The sequence below is a fragment of the Mus caroli genome, unplaced genomic scaffold (genome assembly GCF_978045245.1).
Source record: "Mus caroli unplaced genomic scaffold, Mus_caroli_1 scaffold_18, whole genome shotgun sequence".
Classification (NCBI taxonomy): domain Eukaryota; kingdom Metazoa; phylum Chordata; class Mammalia; order Rodentia; family Muridae; genus Mus; species Mus caroli.
In genome coordinates this window covers 56,586,453-56,601,297 of record NW_028227273.1, presented here as the reverse complement: position 1 = coordinate 56,601,297, position 14,845 = coordinate 56,586,453, and the positions used below count along the sequence as shown (strand labels likewise).

The 14,845-nt window shown below is 40.4% G+C and overlaps 1 protein-coding gene across 1 annotated transcript; it reads left to right on the top strand.

Annotated features, from left to right (window-relative positions):
* The first annotated feature begins 13,667 nt into the window (after positions 1 to 13,667).
* Positions 13,668 to 14,609, top strand: Or11a1 (olfactory receptor family 11 subfamily A member 1). Its single transcript, XM_021185681.2, has one exon. It carries the CDS (start codon positions 13,668 to 13,670, stop codon positions 14,607 to 14,609), a length of 942 nt encoding a protein of 313 aa, XP_021041340.1.
* Positions 14,610 to 14,845: the final 236 nt, after the last annotated feature.

Here is a 14,845-nt window from a genome sequence, read left to right as displayed (position 1 = left end):
GCTTTATTTTATTTTCATTTATTTATTGAGACAGAATCACATTGAGGCTCTGGTTAGCCTAGAGCTCATTATGTAGACCAGGCTACCCTTAACTCTTTTAAAACAGTTCACCACCACTATCCCACTGACCAGCCAAGGACAGGGAACCTTTTTGCCAGTGTTTGCTGCCCTGATTACAAACCTCCCCTTAAACTATAGTTTTGCAGAATACTAGATTCCTCCAGCCATCTTTCTCTTCCTTTCTTTTCTCTCTTATTCCATTTATCTCTCTTATCCCGAACTCCTTCTTTTCTCATTCTGTCTCAAGTAGCCCAGGCTGCCTCCAAATTCTTTATATATCTGAGCACGACCCTGAACTCTTCCCTGGTCAAAACCTCCATCTTCCAAAATGTTGGGAATACAGGCATTCGCCATCATGCTGGGCTTCAGCAATTTTACTTTATAATGTGATAAATATCGACAGATATAGCCCACATAAAATTCTGCTTTTAGAGTGCCTTAACTCATAAGAGTTGTAGAAGGCTCCCCTAATTTGAGAGAAGAATATGCTGGGAGAATAGGCCCTGAGAGACTAAAAGGAAACCCTCCTGCTGAGGGACCCATGTTGCAGAAGGGAGAACCTGCTTTTATCAATGGCTATTTTCCCAAGCAGAAAAGGACTACACAGGCGATGTCCAGTAAGGAGTTTGTACCACTGTCTCAGAAGACAGTTTTGAATGTCATAATCACAAAAGTTTAAATCTCTAAAATGTAATTCTGAAAGTATTTTAAAAAATTACTTTAAAATCATTTATTTACATTTTCAAAGGAGTATCTATTTAAGGAACAAAAAACATTGGAAAACAGATTACTTTATCTCACAAGTTAGGCAAAAGCATGCAATTTTTTGCATGCATAGCACTCAGCTCAAGTACATTCACGAAGCTCACATAGGTATAACACTTATGAATGTATATTATTACAGACATGAGCCAATAAGCAAAGTGTGTAAACATAGCGATATGGCTGGCAGTTGTGTGCACAGAGCTTTATATCTGTAGTTACTTGAAATATAATGATGTTGATGACTTTCAGGGATGTTAGACTTTAGAGATTTTGACCTTTTAGGATTTTGGTGTTAGAGCTTTTGCTATTCATGACTTTCTGAGTTACAATTTGTACTGACTGTGAGATAGCACCACACACATAAAGCCTGGAGCCTTCCTGTTGACCCTTTACTTTTTATCATCGTGCTAGTGTTGGAGATGAGGGCTCAATTCTCAGATGCTGAAGGATACAGGAAGGTCCTGTTGAGGACACACTTCCTCGAGCTTAAAATAAACAAATATCTGCCTTGCTAGCATTTAACATTTCTTTGTTCAGAATCAGTTAATAGATGCTTCTGTATGTGGTTTGATCCTCTAGGCTTACCCATTTTACATTCTAAATGCTACCTTTCACAGTATAGTCATCTGTCTCTGCATTTGAGAATTATTTTGTTGGACATAGTTTATCTGCCCTTAGTTCCCACTTCTTCTCATCCCTCTACACTCATAATTCATACATTTGGTGTTTTACTGAAATCCCAGGATTTTCTAGGTCCTCTTTGTGTTTTGTTATCATTTCACACTTACCATGATCTGATTGTCCTAACAACTCCTCTTTGTCTGCAAACTGTGATATTCTGCCTGAAACTTGGCTCATCTTATTGATGTGGCTTTCCATTGAACTTATCTGACGTATTGAGATTTTATTTCCAAAATTCTGATTTGCTTTTTCCCAGTATTGGTACATCTTTGTTGAATATGTTTCATTGTTTCCTCTATTGTTCTTCTTATTTCATCCATCTGTTTATTTGTATATTCTTTTAATTCATTCAGGACTTTATTCATGTTCTCTCTTTTTTTTTTAAAGATTTATTTATTTTTATTATATGTAAGTACACTATAGCTGTCCTCAGACACTCCAGAAGAGGGAGTCAGATATCCTTACAGATGGTTGTGAGCCACCATGTGGTTGCTGGGATTTGAACTCTGGACCTTTGGAAGAGCAGTCGGGTGCTCTTACCCACTGAGCCATCTCACCAGCCCCTCATGTTCTCTTTGAGACAGGGTTTCTCTGTGTATCCCTGGATGTCCAGGAGCTCCCTTTGTAGACCAGGCTGGCCTTGAACTTACAGAGATCCATCTGCCTCTGCCTCCTCAGTACTGGGATTAAAATCATGTACCACCTTTCCCCTTCTGAGTGAGATTCATGCATTCTACATTGGGACCTCCTTATTACTCAGTTTCTTTGGGTCTGTGGGTTGTAGCATATTTATCTTGCATTTTATGGCAAATTCCCACTTATAAGTGAGTATAAACCATGCATGTCCTTTTGACTCTGGGTTACCTCACTCAGGATGATATTATCTAGTTCCATCCATTTGAAAAATTCATGGTGTCCTTGTTTTTTTAGTAGCTGAATAGTAAGTATTCCATTGTGTAAATGAACCATATTATCTGTATCCATGTATCTATTCTTTGGTCAAGTGACATCTGAGTTGTTTCCAGTTTCTGGCTATTACAAATAAAGCTGCTATGAATGTAGTGGAGCATGTGTCCTTGTGGTATAGCAGGACATCTTTTTGGTATATGCCCACCAATGGTATAGCTGGGTCTTGAGGTAGAGTTATTCCCAGTTTTCTGAGAAGCCACCAAATTGGTTTCTAAAGTGGTTGTACAAGTTTACATTCCCACCAGCAATGGAGGGGGTGGAGGAGTGTTCCCCCTTGCTCCACATCCTTGCCAGCATCTACTGACATTTGAGTTTTTTTTTTTTTTTTTTTTATCTTAGCCATTCTGATGGTGTAAAATGGAATCTCAGGGTTGTTTTGATTTGCATTTCTCTGACAACTAAGGACTGTAAATATTTCTCTAAGAGCTTCTCAGCCATTTAAGACTCCTTTGATGAGAATTCTCGGTTAAACTCTGCACCCCATTTTTCAACTTGGGTTATTGCTGGAGTCTAACTTCTTGAGTTCTTTATATATTTTGGCTATTAGTCTTCTGTTGGTTGTAGGGTTGATGAAGAGCTTATCCTTTTTTTTTTTTTTTTTTTTTTTTTGGTTTCTCGAGACAGGGTTTCTCTGTGTAGCCTTGGCTGTCCTGGCACTCACTTTGTAGACCAGGCTGGCCTCGAACTCAGAAATCCGCCTGCCTCTGCCTCCCAAGTGCTGGGATTAAAGGCGTGCACCACCACGCCCGGCAGAAGAGCCTATCCTAATCTGTAGGCTGCCCTTTTGTCCTAGTAACAGTGTCCTTTGTCTTACAAAAACTTTTCAGTTTTATGAGGTCCCATCTGTTAAATGTTAATCCTAAGGGTCCATGAACATAAGAGATCTTTCCATCTTCTGATATTTTCTTTAATTTCTTTCTTCATGGATTTGAATTTCTTGTCATAATGATCTTTCACTTGCTTAGGTAGAGTTACTGCACGATATTACATTATTTGTGATTATTGTGAAGGGTGTTGTTTCCCTAAGTTCTATTTCAGTCCATTTATCATTTGAATAAAATAGGGTCACTAATTTCTATGAGTTAATTTTATATCAAGCCAATTTATTGAAGTTGTTTATCAGCTGTAGGAGTTCCTTGGTGGAATTTTGGTGGTCACTTATGTATACTATCATATTATCATCTTTGAATAGTGATACCTTGACATTTTTCCAATTTGTATCTTCTTGATCTCCTTTAATTGTCTTATTTCTCTGGCTAGAACTTCAAGAACTATATTGACTAGATAGGGAGATAGTGGGAAGCCTTGTCTTGTCCATAACTTTAGTGGGATTGCTTCAAGTTTTCCTCCATTTAATTTGATGTTGGCTACTGGTTTACTGTATATAGATTTTATTATGCTTAGGCATGTGCCTTGAATCCCTGATCTCTCTTATACTTTTAACATGAAGGGGTATTAGATTTTTGTGGAAGAATTTTTCAGCATCTAATGAGATGATCATGTGATTTTTTTCCTTTGAGTTTGTTTATATAGTGGATTCATGATGGATTTTCATATATTGAACCACCCCTGCATCCCTGGCATGAAGTCTGCTTGATTGTGATGAATGATGTTTTTGATGTGTAGTTGGGTTTGGTTTGCAAGAATTTTATTGAGTATTTTTGCTCCTATTAGGATAATTCATTAAGTACCATTTATAGGGTTCAAGCACTTTTCTAGTCCGAAGTTCCAAAGTCTTCTATATTCCATCAAACAACATGGTCAGGACTATCAAAGCAATACTCCACTCCCCGGTACCAGAGCTACTTATAGAAGACAACACTTAATTGGAGGTTTGCTAACACTTTCAAAGGGTGAACTCATGACTATTGCAGCAGGCAGATAGGCAGGCATAGTGATGGAGAAGTAGCTGAGAGCTTACACCTGATTCATAAGCAGGAGACATAGATTGAGATTGAGATAGATAGATAGATAGATAGATAGATAGATAGATAGACAGATGACAGATATAGAGAGGTCTGGTGTGGGCTTTTGAAACCTCAAAGCCCACCCTTCATTGGTACACCTCCTTCAAAAGGGCTATGCCTCCTAATGCTACCAAAACTGTTCTACCAATTAGGGACTAAGCATTCAAATATATGAGCTAAGCACACTAGTAATTAGTATGAGGCCAATAGAAGGAATACTTAAAGAAGGAAATATAAATAGGAGGGACAGTAAAGGAGGAGGTAAGGCAGCTGTAGTTAAAGGTAGACGTGATCTTCTGTGCTCAGTACCTGGCCATTGGTAGGATTGTGGCCAGGATTTGCAAGTAGGAATCCACAGTGAAGCCCAGAATTCTAGCATAATAATGCTGCTCAAAACATAGCCTACCACCTTAGCGGCATGTATGTGTATAAGAAAGTGAAAGATCTGGTTAACATCACAGAAGAAGTGGTTGATTTAGCTTAATGTGCAGATGAGATTTGTATAAGGAGGAAGGAGGGGAACATGGGGCATAGGAAATGCACAGACCACCATATCATATCCAGAGTGGCACATGCCAGGGGACTGAGCAATAATGGGTGGCAGAGTAGGTAATAAATGGCCCCACAGCAGTCAAAAGTCATATGATTGGGACTGGAGAGATGGCTCAGTGGTTAAAAGCATTGGCTGTTAATACAGAAGACTCAGGATCAATTTATAACACCAAATGGTAGCTCACAATTATCTGTAACTCTAGTTCCAGAGAATCTGATCCCCACCCCACCACACCTACTCCAGTGGAGTCTGTGTGACAAGTCCAAAGATTGGCTGCAGTCCTGTGGCAAACAGTTTCACAGAAACTGGTCTCCTGGAGGTCCTTGGAATCTGATAACACAGATATGGCCCAGATTTTTCCTTGTGATAGTCGATGGAGGGTTTTGTGTGCTTTCTTTCAGTATTGTTTTATTATAGGTGCCCCCAAGGAATGATTTGACAAATAGCCAAGTTGGATTCCTGGCCTCCACCGGTGTCCCAATATTCTAGTTAATCGTTGAGCTGACCCTGGGCTTTGAATTTCATAAGAATGTTACTTATTCAGACAAAATGCCCCAGGCATTGCAATTTACTGGATAGAGTTAGAAATTTCGGGTCAAGTTCAACAAAATAAACTTAGAATTCTCATTGCAGTTATGTATGGCAGACTACATTATATAATAGAAGGAACTAGAGCCAATACTTAGAATAACAGCTGAGTCACTCCCATATGTAGGAATTTACAATGGTCTAGGAAGAAGGTGGGTTGTGGTTTAAGGAGGAACTAGAGTATTGTATTATTCATGAAAAGGTTAGTAAGAACGGAACCCCTCTGGTGCATGTTTTTCACAAAGCCCAAAGGAATAGCATAATTGGGTGTTTACTAAGGGACCCCTGGTGGTGGGTTATACAATAGACTGGAATTGTGGCTAGAGTGTGAAGCCCTCAAACCTGGCCCCTAAGAATAGCTGACTTTAGATAGGGCTGATTTTTATCTCAGTTGTAAACACTGCCTGGTTCCTGTCAGTTTTTATGTATGCATTTCTCTGTTTTGTTTAAAGAGGCATTATGCATTGGATGACCTTATTGTATCTTGGCTGTATTACCTAACTTCTTTGTTTTCTTCTGTAATGACTATATAAGTCTGATGCTTGCTTTGAAAGATTGCACTCAGATTCAGCACTCTCTTGTGTTTGTGTCTTTTGTCATTCACCGATTCCTTGCCCACCTGAGTATCAGAACCCTGATTTTCCTCCAGGTTGAGGGATCCTGACTGGGTCTGCCCGAGGCACCCCCACCCCTTTTTTTGTTTCTGTGAACATTTGCATGTTTGCAGTACACATGCACACACTCAGGTCCATATACATGCATAAAATAATAAAAATAAATATTTTTAAAAAAGACATGGTAGTGAGGTTGAAGAACTCAATGGCAGCCAGAGGAGAAAAAATAGTGCTGGGTGTTGCAGCTGGGAGCTGAGCTGGGTCTTATGGGAATTTAGAAAGCTGGATGGACACAGCGTTGTACAGGAGCTTAACCAAGGAGATTCTGAAGAAGAAAAAGCACACAAAAGGCTTTCATCCAGGGTCACAAGGAGCATGACAAAGATATTGCTCAGGAAAAGCAAGAAAGCAGTCAGTAGAAAGAGGGAGAAGAAAATAGCTGGAGTTGTGGCAAATTATAAAATTACAGAACAACAAATTCAGTAACTACTATGTGGTTGACTTTCTCTATTCACTCTGAAGGTCTCAGATATCCTCAGATATATGAGCTCATGAAGTCATATATACATGAACTCATTTGTGTAGGCTTAAATTTTCCAAAACCTACTTTAATAATGGTTCTTAAATGCTTCACTCTCCCTTCTAGCCCACCATCCACCACAGGTAGTGGAAAAGAAAGGTTAATAGGAAATGAGAGTTGTGGACCTGTTTAGAAATAGTTCTTTGGGGTGATTCCAATCAGCGGTCCAGCCCTCTAGCATAACACCAACATGAATCAGCAGCTGCAGTCCAGTCCACTTGGCAATCACCACTCATGAATCAGCAATGGCAGTCTGATCCAAAAGAAACCATGAAGCTCAGCCAACTTGGCCTGAGTCTATGGAAGTGGAAAGAAGCTGTTGGAATATCATGAGAAGTTCTTTGGTGAGATACTCTCTATGAACTCACAACGAACAAGACTAGAAAGGTGGAACAAGGCGAATCAATGCCACAGCCTCCCCTTTCTGTCTGTGGGTCATATTTATATTCTTTCTAAACATCATGCATCCTCTCACATGTCTGCTTCAGCAAAACATCCTCTCATGTGTATCTGTGTCAACAAAATATTCCTTCAGGTGTCTATTTAACATTCTTTTATGTGTCTGGTTTATCAAATAATCCCTTTACCTCTCTGCCCCAGCAAAACATCATAACTGAGTTTCCAAAGAAACCAGAAATTTCTGCTTCACATCTTTGTTCCTCCTCTTGGAACATGCACACACTCAGAGTAGCTTTTCATTCTCCTTTAACCCACTTCTCAGCGATCTCTGTCTTTTTCAAAATAGAGAGTACTCTAAAAGTAGGAATGTTCAAGGCCATTTCTTGCCAACCACTAGAGTGCTAGTTTCCTAGGAATTCTATTCAGATTGATTATGGAGGACCACATCCATAGTTTACTAGCCTAGATCACTTTTGGAATATGTACTGCTGACTTTTGCATCTCCTTCCCTCTCTTCTGTTCTCCCTATTCCTTACTTCCAATCATTCTAACTTCTTAAAATGAGAACATTATTCTGCTTTGAGCTATTAGAGGGCTACATAGTTCATAATCATTGCTTCAGGGCACTTTTCCATTTCTGATATGTTCTCTGTGAGAAAACCACTGTCTTCCAGGCTCCAGGCAGGAGAAGGGAGATATGAATAACGTCCAAGATAAGATGATGTTTGGATGATTCTTAGTTGGTTTTGTGGGCCATCTATTACTACCACTTCTCTCTACCTCTATCTTTCCTTATCTCTATCTCCTCTATATTCATAGAAAACACGCAAAGATTCACATCAGGTTTTCACATTGGATTGAGGAGACTGTGACAGAATAGAGGTGTGATGGTTGATTTAGAGATCATTACACTTTTGTCCCTGTTCCATTTATTACATTGTATAAAATATAGCTGACATGAACCCAAAATGGTATGGGTGCATGAGTTATAAGCAAATTTGTTGGAGAATTATTGGGAAAAGACCGGGAGTTGGTAGTCAGATGTCTTCGGGGAGTGCAGAACATTTTTTCCCTAATGGAACAAAAAGGAAAGTTTCTTGTAGCTATTTTAATTTCTGCTCCAGTTTTGGTCAAGCCAACATGCAGGAGTTCTTTTAAAAATGATAATAATACCTTAGTGGGGTGCTTCATTTTGTTCACTTAAGGCTGCTCTGCAGTAAATCTATAATTTGTCCTCAGGGGCCTCTTTTGCCAGCCTTCCCTTATGATAAAAAGTTCACAGTGAGAGGGCAGGATGGCTTGGGAGTTAGAAGAGGCCATGGAGGCTCAGAGACGGAGGGTGATAAGGAAAATGTTTCTAACCACGACTATGAATTATTCCAGGTCGAGCAGGAAGGAACTGAAATTGGGAAATTCATCCATTTTGAAGTCTTTAAGCGAACCTTAGCGCATCTTCTTTTCTCCAGTTTTGTCTGTGGAGAGCAGGCTGCTTTTTAAGGCTTCCCAGGTGATCTCCTATTTCTGTATAAAGTTTCACAGCTTAGTTCATAGACCCTTAAAAAAAAAGCTGAAAGGTTATTTTTGACAGACATTTTCCTCTAATTAGTAACGCATTTCCATTAACCTAGAGAGCACAAAAGCCATTTTGTAGCAAGCATTTTTAGGAAATCCCTTTGATTCCTTCAAGGTCCTGTTGTTGCTGTTTCTTCCATGGACTCCTTAAAAGATCACTCCAATCTTTCCCCTGCATTCCTGGTCATTGTAGAGAAGGGGGGATAGTGTGCTCCTCTGGACACACAGCAACTGTTCTTGCCTTGGCTCTTGTCCTTCAATCTCACCGTATGGGAAAACTTGAATATCCTTTAAGTTATATAATATTCATTTAAAACCTTTGAAATTTATTTATTGTTTGGTATTTATAAAAATAACACCTTTAGCAGTTATTATAAGTATATAAGGGAGTAAAATTTTCTTAAGTTTTAGAGGAAAATTACAATTCAGCATAGATTCCTGTAAATATGTGCTCTTAAATGTCACACAGACTCCTTTGCCAGAGTGATGATGATCTTTGCTGCAGACTCTCTGCTGTCTCAGAGTTACGGTTGGTTGGATGAGAGATGCAGCTCTAAGTTAGGATTGTCTGGGAGTCCTTGCTCATTAGACAATTTTTCAATATTCCCATTTTCTGACCAGTTAATATGATTAAGGTCACCTTGATTCATAAATTATCCTGCATGTTTTTTCTATCTTTAAAGCCAGCCATCCACCCATCCTGGGAGTTTTTGCAAATTCTTCAATATCTGCTTAAGCTTATGCTAATAACATACTTCTCATTCACCTTGCTTCTTCATCATTTCTCTGCAGTTTTCAAATCTCACTACTTCTCCTTTTCCTCTTTTTCCCAACCCCTCACTCTTTGGGCAGTAGGACTGATTATGTCATGTTCTGAAAACCCTAAGATTCTTTCTTTTTTAAAACATGAAAACAGACTTAGTGTAGGGAACCTTAAACATGCTGAAGTCTAGGACCATGGGAGCTTTTCTGAACTGAGTAGTATACTTCATGTCTGACTCAGGGATGATGTAGAAAGAGTACAGACTGCAGATTTGATTTAGAGCAGATAAAATATCAAGAAGTCATGGAACGAGTGAGTGCACAATTCATACCATACCACCCAGAACTACAGACAGAGCAGTGGGCAATGAGGATACTGGGGAAAGAGCTGGAGATAGCAGCAGACCCTGTAAAGCACAGAACCCCAGTCTGCTGAAGCCACACAGATTTGTATTAGAGGAGAGGTTATTTTACACATTTGGCATGTGCTGTAAGACTTTGTGCTTCACTATAGTAGACTGGAATTTTATGTCCTGTGGGGTGTGCTAGTACACACCTTTAATTCCAGCACTTGGGAGGCAGAGGCCAGACTAGTCCACATAGCAAGTTCCAGGGCAGAACTCTGCTGAATAAACTTGAACTTGTTTCTGAAAGAAGATTTATTACAAAAGCTGTGACTATGTCTTATCATACCATCTGATTGAGTTCTCTGTCTGTCTGTCTGTCTGTCTGTCTGTCTGTCTGTCTGTCTGTTTCCTTCTCTGTCTCTCTGTCTGTCTCCTTCTCTGCCTCTCTCTTTTTCTCAGTGACTCTGTCTCTTTGTCTCTGTCTCTCTGTCTCTACCTCTCTGACTCTGTCACCCTTTGTCTGCATCTGTCTGTCTGCATCTGTCTGTCTGTCTGTCTGCCTGCCCACCTGCCTCTCTATTATTGTTATCTTGGGTCTAGGCTTTCCTAATGTTGTTCAGTTTCATTCTGAATATGCCACTCTGCTGTCTACAAGTCCTCAGCCAGGCTTTGAGCCCAACAGGATAAAGTTGTAGATACAACGTATTACCAACAGAGGGGGGCATGCTCTCTGACTCGCCTGATTCTTGGTCAGTGATTCTCAAGTTTCCTGATGCCCCTATAATACAGTTCATGTTGTGGTGATTCCACTGCCCACTATAAAATTATTTGATTGCTACTTCATAACCGTGATTTTGTTAGTGTTATGGATATTAATGTAAACATCTGATGTGAAAAATGGTTGCCCACCCTGAGGGGTCACGACTCACAGGTTGAGAACCACTGCACTTCCCTCTCCTTCAGAGGTGACCTTCCATGTGAAGCCCCCTTTTTACCCTTACAGGCTGTGACATTTCTTGCCTCAGAATCTAGCCATGTTTTTTTTTTTTTCCTATGTGGCATACCCTCTTCTCCCTTTCCATTTTCCACAACTTTATCAGGCTACTCAGTACCACTAATCCCCAAACTATTTCACTGAGGTTTAATTCATCAGTGCGTTGCGATTATCTGCTGATGTGTGTACCTATAACATATTGCACCTTAAGGCAATGGTCTTCTAAAAAAAAGGTTTATTTATTTATGTATTTGGGTACTTTGTATGCATGTATATCTGCACACCAGAGGACAATATCAGACAGGTGTGGGCTGCCATGTGGGTGCTGGGAATTGAATTCAGGACCTTTTGGAAGAGCAATGAGTGCTGAGCCATCTCTCTAACCCCCAAGAGTCTCTTTTTATTTCACCGGGAATCCTCAAGGTTTAACTATACACTTAGTTTTACATTGCTAAAGAAACAAGGCTAGTCAAGGAGATCTAAGGGGAGACATGTAATGTAAGCTATCTTATTTATCATCATCACCATCATCATCATCATCAGTTATTACATCTCTGAGGATATAGCACTAGTGTCAAATAGGAGTGGAAAGTATAATTCGATGCAATATACAGAGTCAGCCTGAGGCCAACGCATGAATCTGCATATTTTCTCGTGAGACACTTGGCCCTGAGTTTCACCTTCTTAGGCAGCTTTTGTAAGATGTTTGTGTTAGACAACTTAAATTTCATGTCATACATGACATATAGTTTCATTACTACTATGGGGTAGAAACAGTTTAAATTTTATGAGAATGTGTGCATGGCTTGTGCTTGCTTTCTTCTCAATCTTCTGCTCTCAGTGAGCCTATATAGTCTCTCTGCTGTAAAAACCATTCATCGCCTGGTCAGCATGTGAAGTCCGACCTGCTGTACAAGGATCACTCCAGCTGTTCAGAAGCACTGTGCACCACCAAACCTCTGCATCAGGGTCACACTGCCCAGTTCACTGTTTTCTGGCTGGCCCACTGTTATCCAACCTTTAAAACTTAAGTTAAAAGCTACTCTCTAAAGGAGGCTTCCCTAACACTGATTCCCTCTACCCCACAAACTGAGTCTGGGTTTCTTTTCTTTCTGTTCTCACACCTCTTGCAGGAGCTTTCCTTTCTCTCTGTTACTTATCCCACATCAACTAGTAAGCTAAAGAAATGGTAGTTTTAGAAGGTTTTTTTTTTCCTTTTTCTTTTTCTTTCTTTTGATAAAAGATTCTAAAACCTAGAGACAAGAAGGCTACCCAGTGGACCATTGTGTACATATAGGAATGGAATATTGAGGAAGAAATAATTTGAAATCAAAGGAATTGGTGAGACTTGCGAAGGATCAGCCTTGGCTGGGAGAAGGGTTCTGAGAGAAAAGGTGTCTGGGAGTGTCAAAAATTGCAACTGGAAGTCCAATTGTGGATTCAAACTCTGCTTAATACAGCTTTTCCAGTCTGCTTCTCTCTGTTTTGTTTTCTCTCTGGAGATTTCTCTGTCTATATTCTGGTTGCTTACTCTTCTAAGAGATTTCTCTATTCATGTTCTGCTTGCATTCGTGTGTGCACCTGTGTGTGTGTGTGTGTCCGTGTCCTCTAAACAGCTCTTTTTTTATCCTAGAAACTTCTCTGGACAGTTCATCTCCTGCAGAACACAGATCCAGTCTTTTATTTTACGTAGCAATCCAGTCGCTTACTCCAAGTTTTCCTTTTGATTATCTTATGAATCAGTATTCTGTGAGCCCAGCCCTTTGGTTCTTAGGAGACAGAAAGCATGAATTTATTTTTTCTTAACATTGCAAAATAATTCTGAGATATGTCTGCCTTTGTTAAGCACAGATCTTAAACTATTTGGGTGGGACTCTGCCTTGCAATTACCATTTCTGCCACACCTGGCCTGCTTTGTCCCAGGCTGACCTTGAACTCAGGACTCTGCCTTCATTTGTATCTGCCTGTCTTTCTATCTTTCTGACAAGCTTGTCCATAGTGTAGCTACCTCTGTTCCTTCAGATTCATAAAGCCCCTCATAATTCATATTGCATTCTTATATTTCTGCATAGTTGAGAAATTATATATTTTCAAATTCATGATTTTAGAGTTCTTTTCCATTTATATTTTTTCTGAGACATAGCCACATCCTTGACTCCTGCTGTTTGTAATTATCATGGAGTCATTAATATTAACAAGGAGGACTTTCCTCAGAGGGAAAGAGGAGAGGGTCCTCAGAAGGACCCACTGCTAGTGGGTCCAAAATATATGTAAATTATTACACAAACAAGCCTTTTGCCCACAGCAGCCATCAACACTCCTGGATGCCCACTCTGGGGCTCTGTCGCAGGGGCAGGAACCATGTCACTTTGTCCCCACCAGGGCCATGTCCAGCTAGGTAAGGACATGATGGAGAGGCTGTTCAGGTAAAAACAACTAACAGTGTCCATGGAATTCCTGCATAATTCCACCATAAATTTTTAATTCTTTTGTAGTAATTTTGGCTATGGTCATAGAACATAAACATTTTTTGTCAAGGGACACACGTGATGACAGTCACTACAAAAATTTTGCTTTTTATTGAAAATTTGAATATGGGTAAGCTCCCCTAGGCCATTAGGAGTATGCTACCTTAAAGAGAATGGAGAAAGTGGAGATGAAGTGGTGATAGTTAAAAGAAGAGAAAGATAAAGGCTAGTTTAATCTATCCTCACTTTTAATACTCTGTCATCTTTTTGTTTTAGCCCGGTCAGTCTTAGAATTGCAACAGAAAACAGAGACACACCTGTCAAGTCAAGCAGAAAACTGAATATCCCATGGGAATCGTCTCCACAGGAAATCAAACTGTCACTGAGTTTGTACTTCTTGGTTTCCATGAAGTCCCTGGGCTGCACCTCCTGCTTTTTTCTGTGTTCACCATCCTCTATGCCTCCATCATCACAGGGAACATGCTCATTGCAGTGGTGGTGGTGAGCTCCCAGAGGCTTCACACACCCATGTATTTCTTTCTGGTGAATCTGTCCTTCATAGAGATTGTCTATACCTCCACAGTGGTGCCCAAAATGTTGGAAGGCTTCTTACAGGAGGCCACCATATCTGTGGCTGGCTGCTTGCTCCAGTTCTTTGTCTTTGGCTCTCTGGCTACAGATGAGTGTTTTCTGCTGGCTGTGATGGCATATGATCGATATCTCGCAATTTGTCACCCTCTACGTTACCCACACCTCATGGGGCCTCAATGGTGCCTGGGGTTGGTGCTCACAGTCTGGCTGTCTGGCTTCATGGTAGATGGACTAGTTGTTGCTCTGATGGCCCAGCTGAGATTCTGTGGTCCCAACTTAGTTGATCACTTTTACTGTGATTTCTCACCTTTGATGGTCCTGGCTTGCTCAGATACCCAAGTGGCCCAGGTTACTACATTTGTTCTCTCTGTGGTCTTCCTGACTGTCCCCTTTGGGCTGGTTCTGATCTCCTATGCTCAGATTGTAGTGACTGTGCTGAGAGTTCCTTCTGGGACCAGAAGAACCAAGGCCTTCTCCACATGCTCCTCTCACCTGGCTGTGGTGTCCACATTCTATGGAACACTCATGGTATTGTACATTGTGCCCTCTGCTGTTCATTCTCAGCTCCTCTCCAAGGTCATTGCCCTGCTCTACACAGTGGTCACTCCCATCTTCAACCCTGTCATCTACACCTTGAGGAACCAGGAGGTGCAGCAGGCACTAAGAAGGCTTCTCTACTGCAAACCAACTGAAATGTGACCTAAGAAGGAGGGCAGTGAAGATTTTCTATTTGACTGTCAGTGTCTTGATGGAAAAGTCTCCCACAGTGGGCTGGAGATGGAATAACTATGTTCCTTCTCAGCATTACACTTTAGGTCTGCTGAACTATGCTCAGGGGGGAAAGATAGTAGTTAAATAATTTTCTCATGTTAGTTTAAAAGAAAATGTGAATTACTGTGAGTTGTTCACTGCATACAACATAGTGCACTGAGATG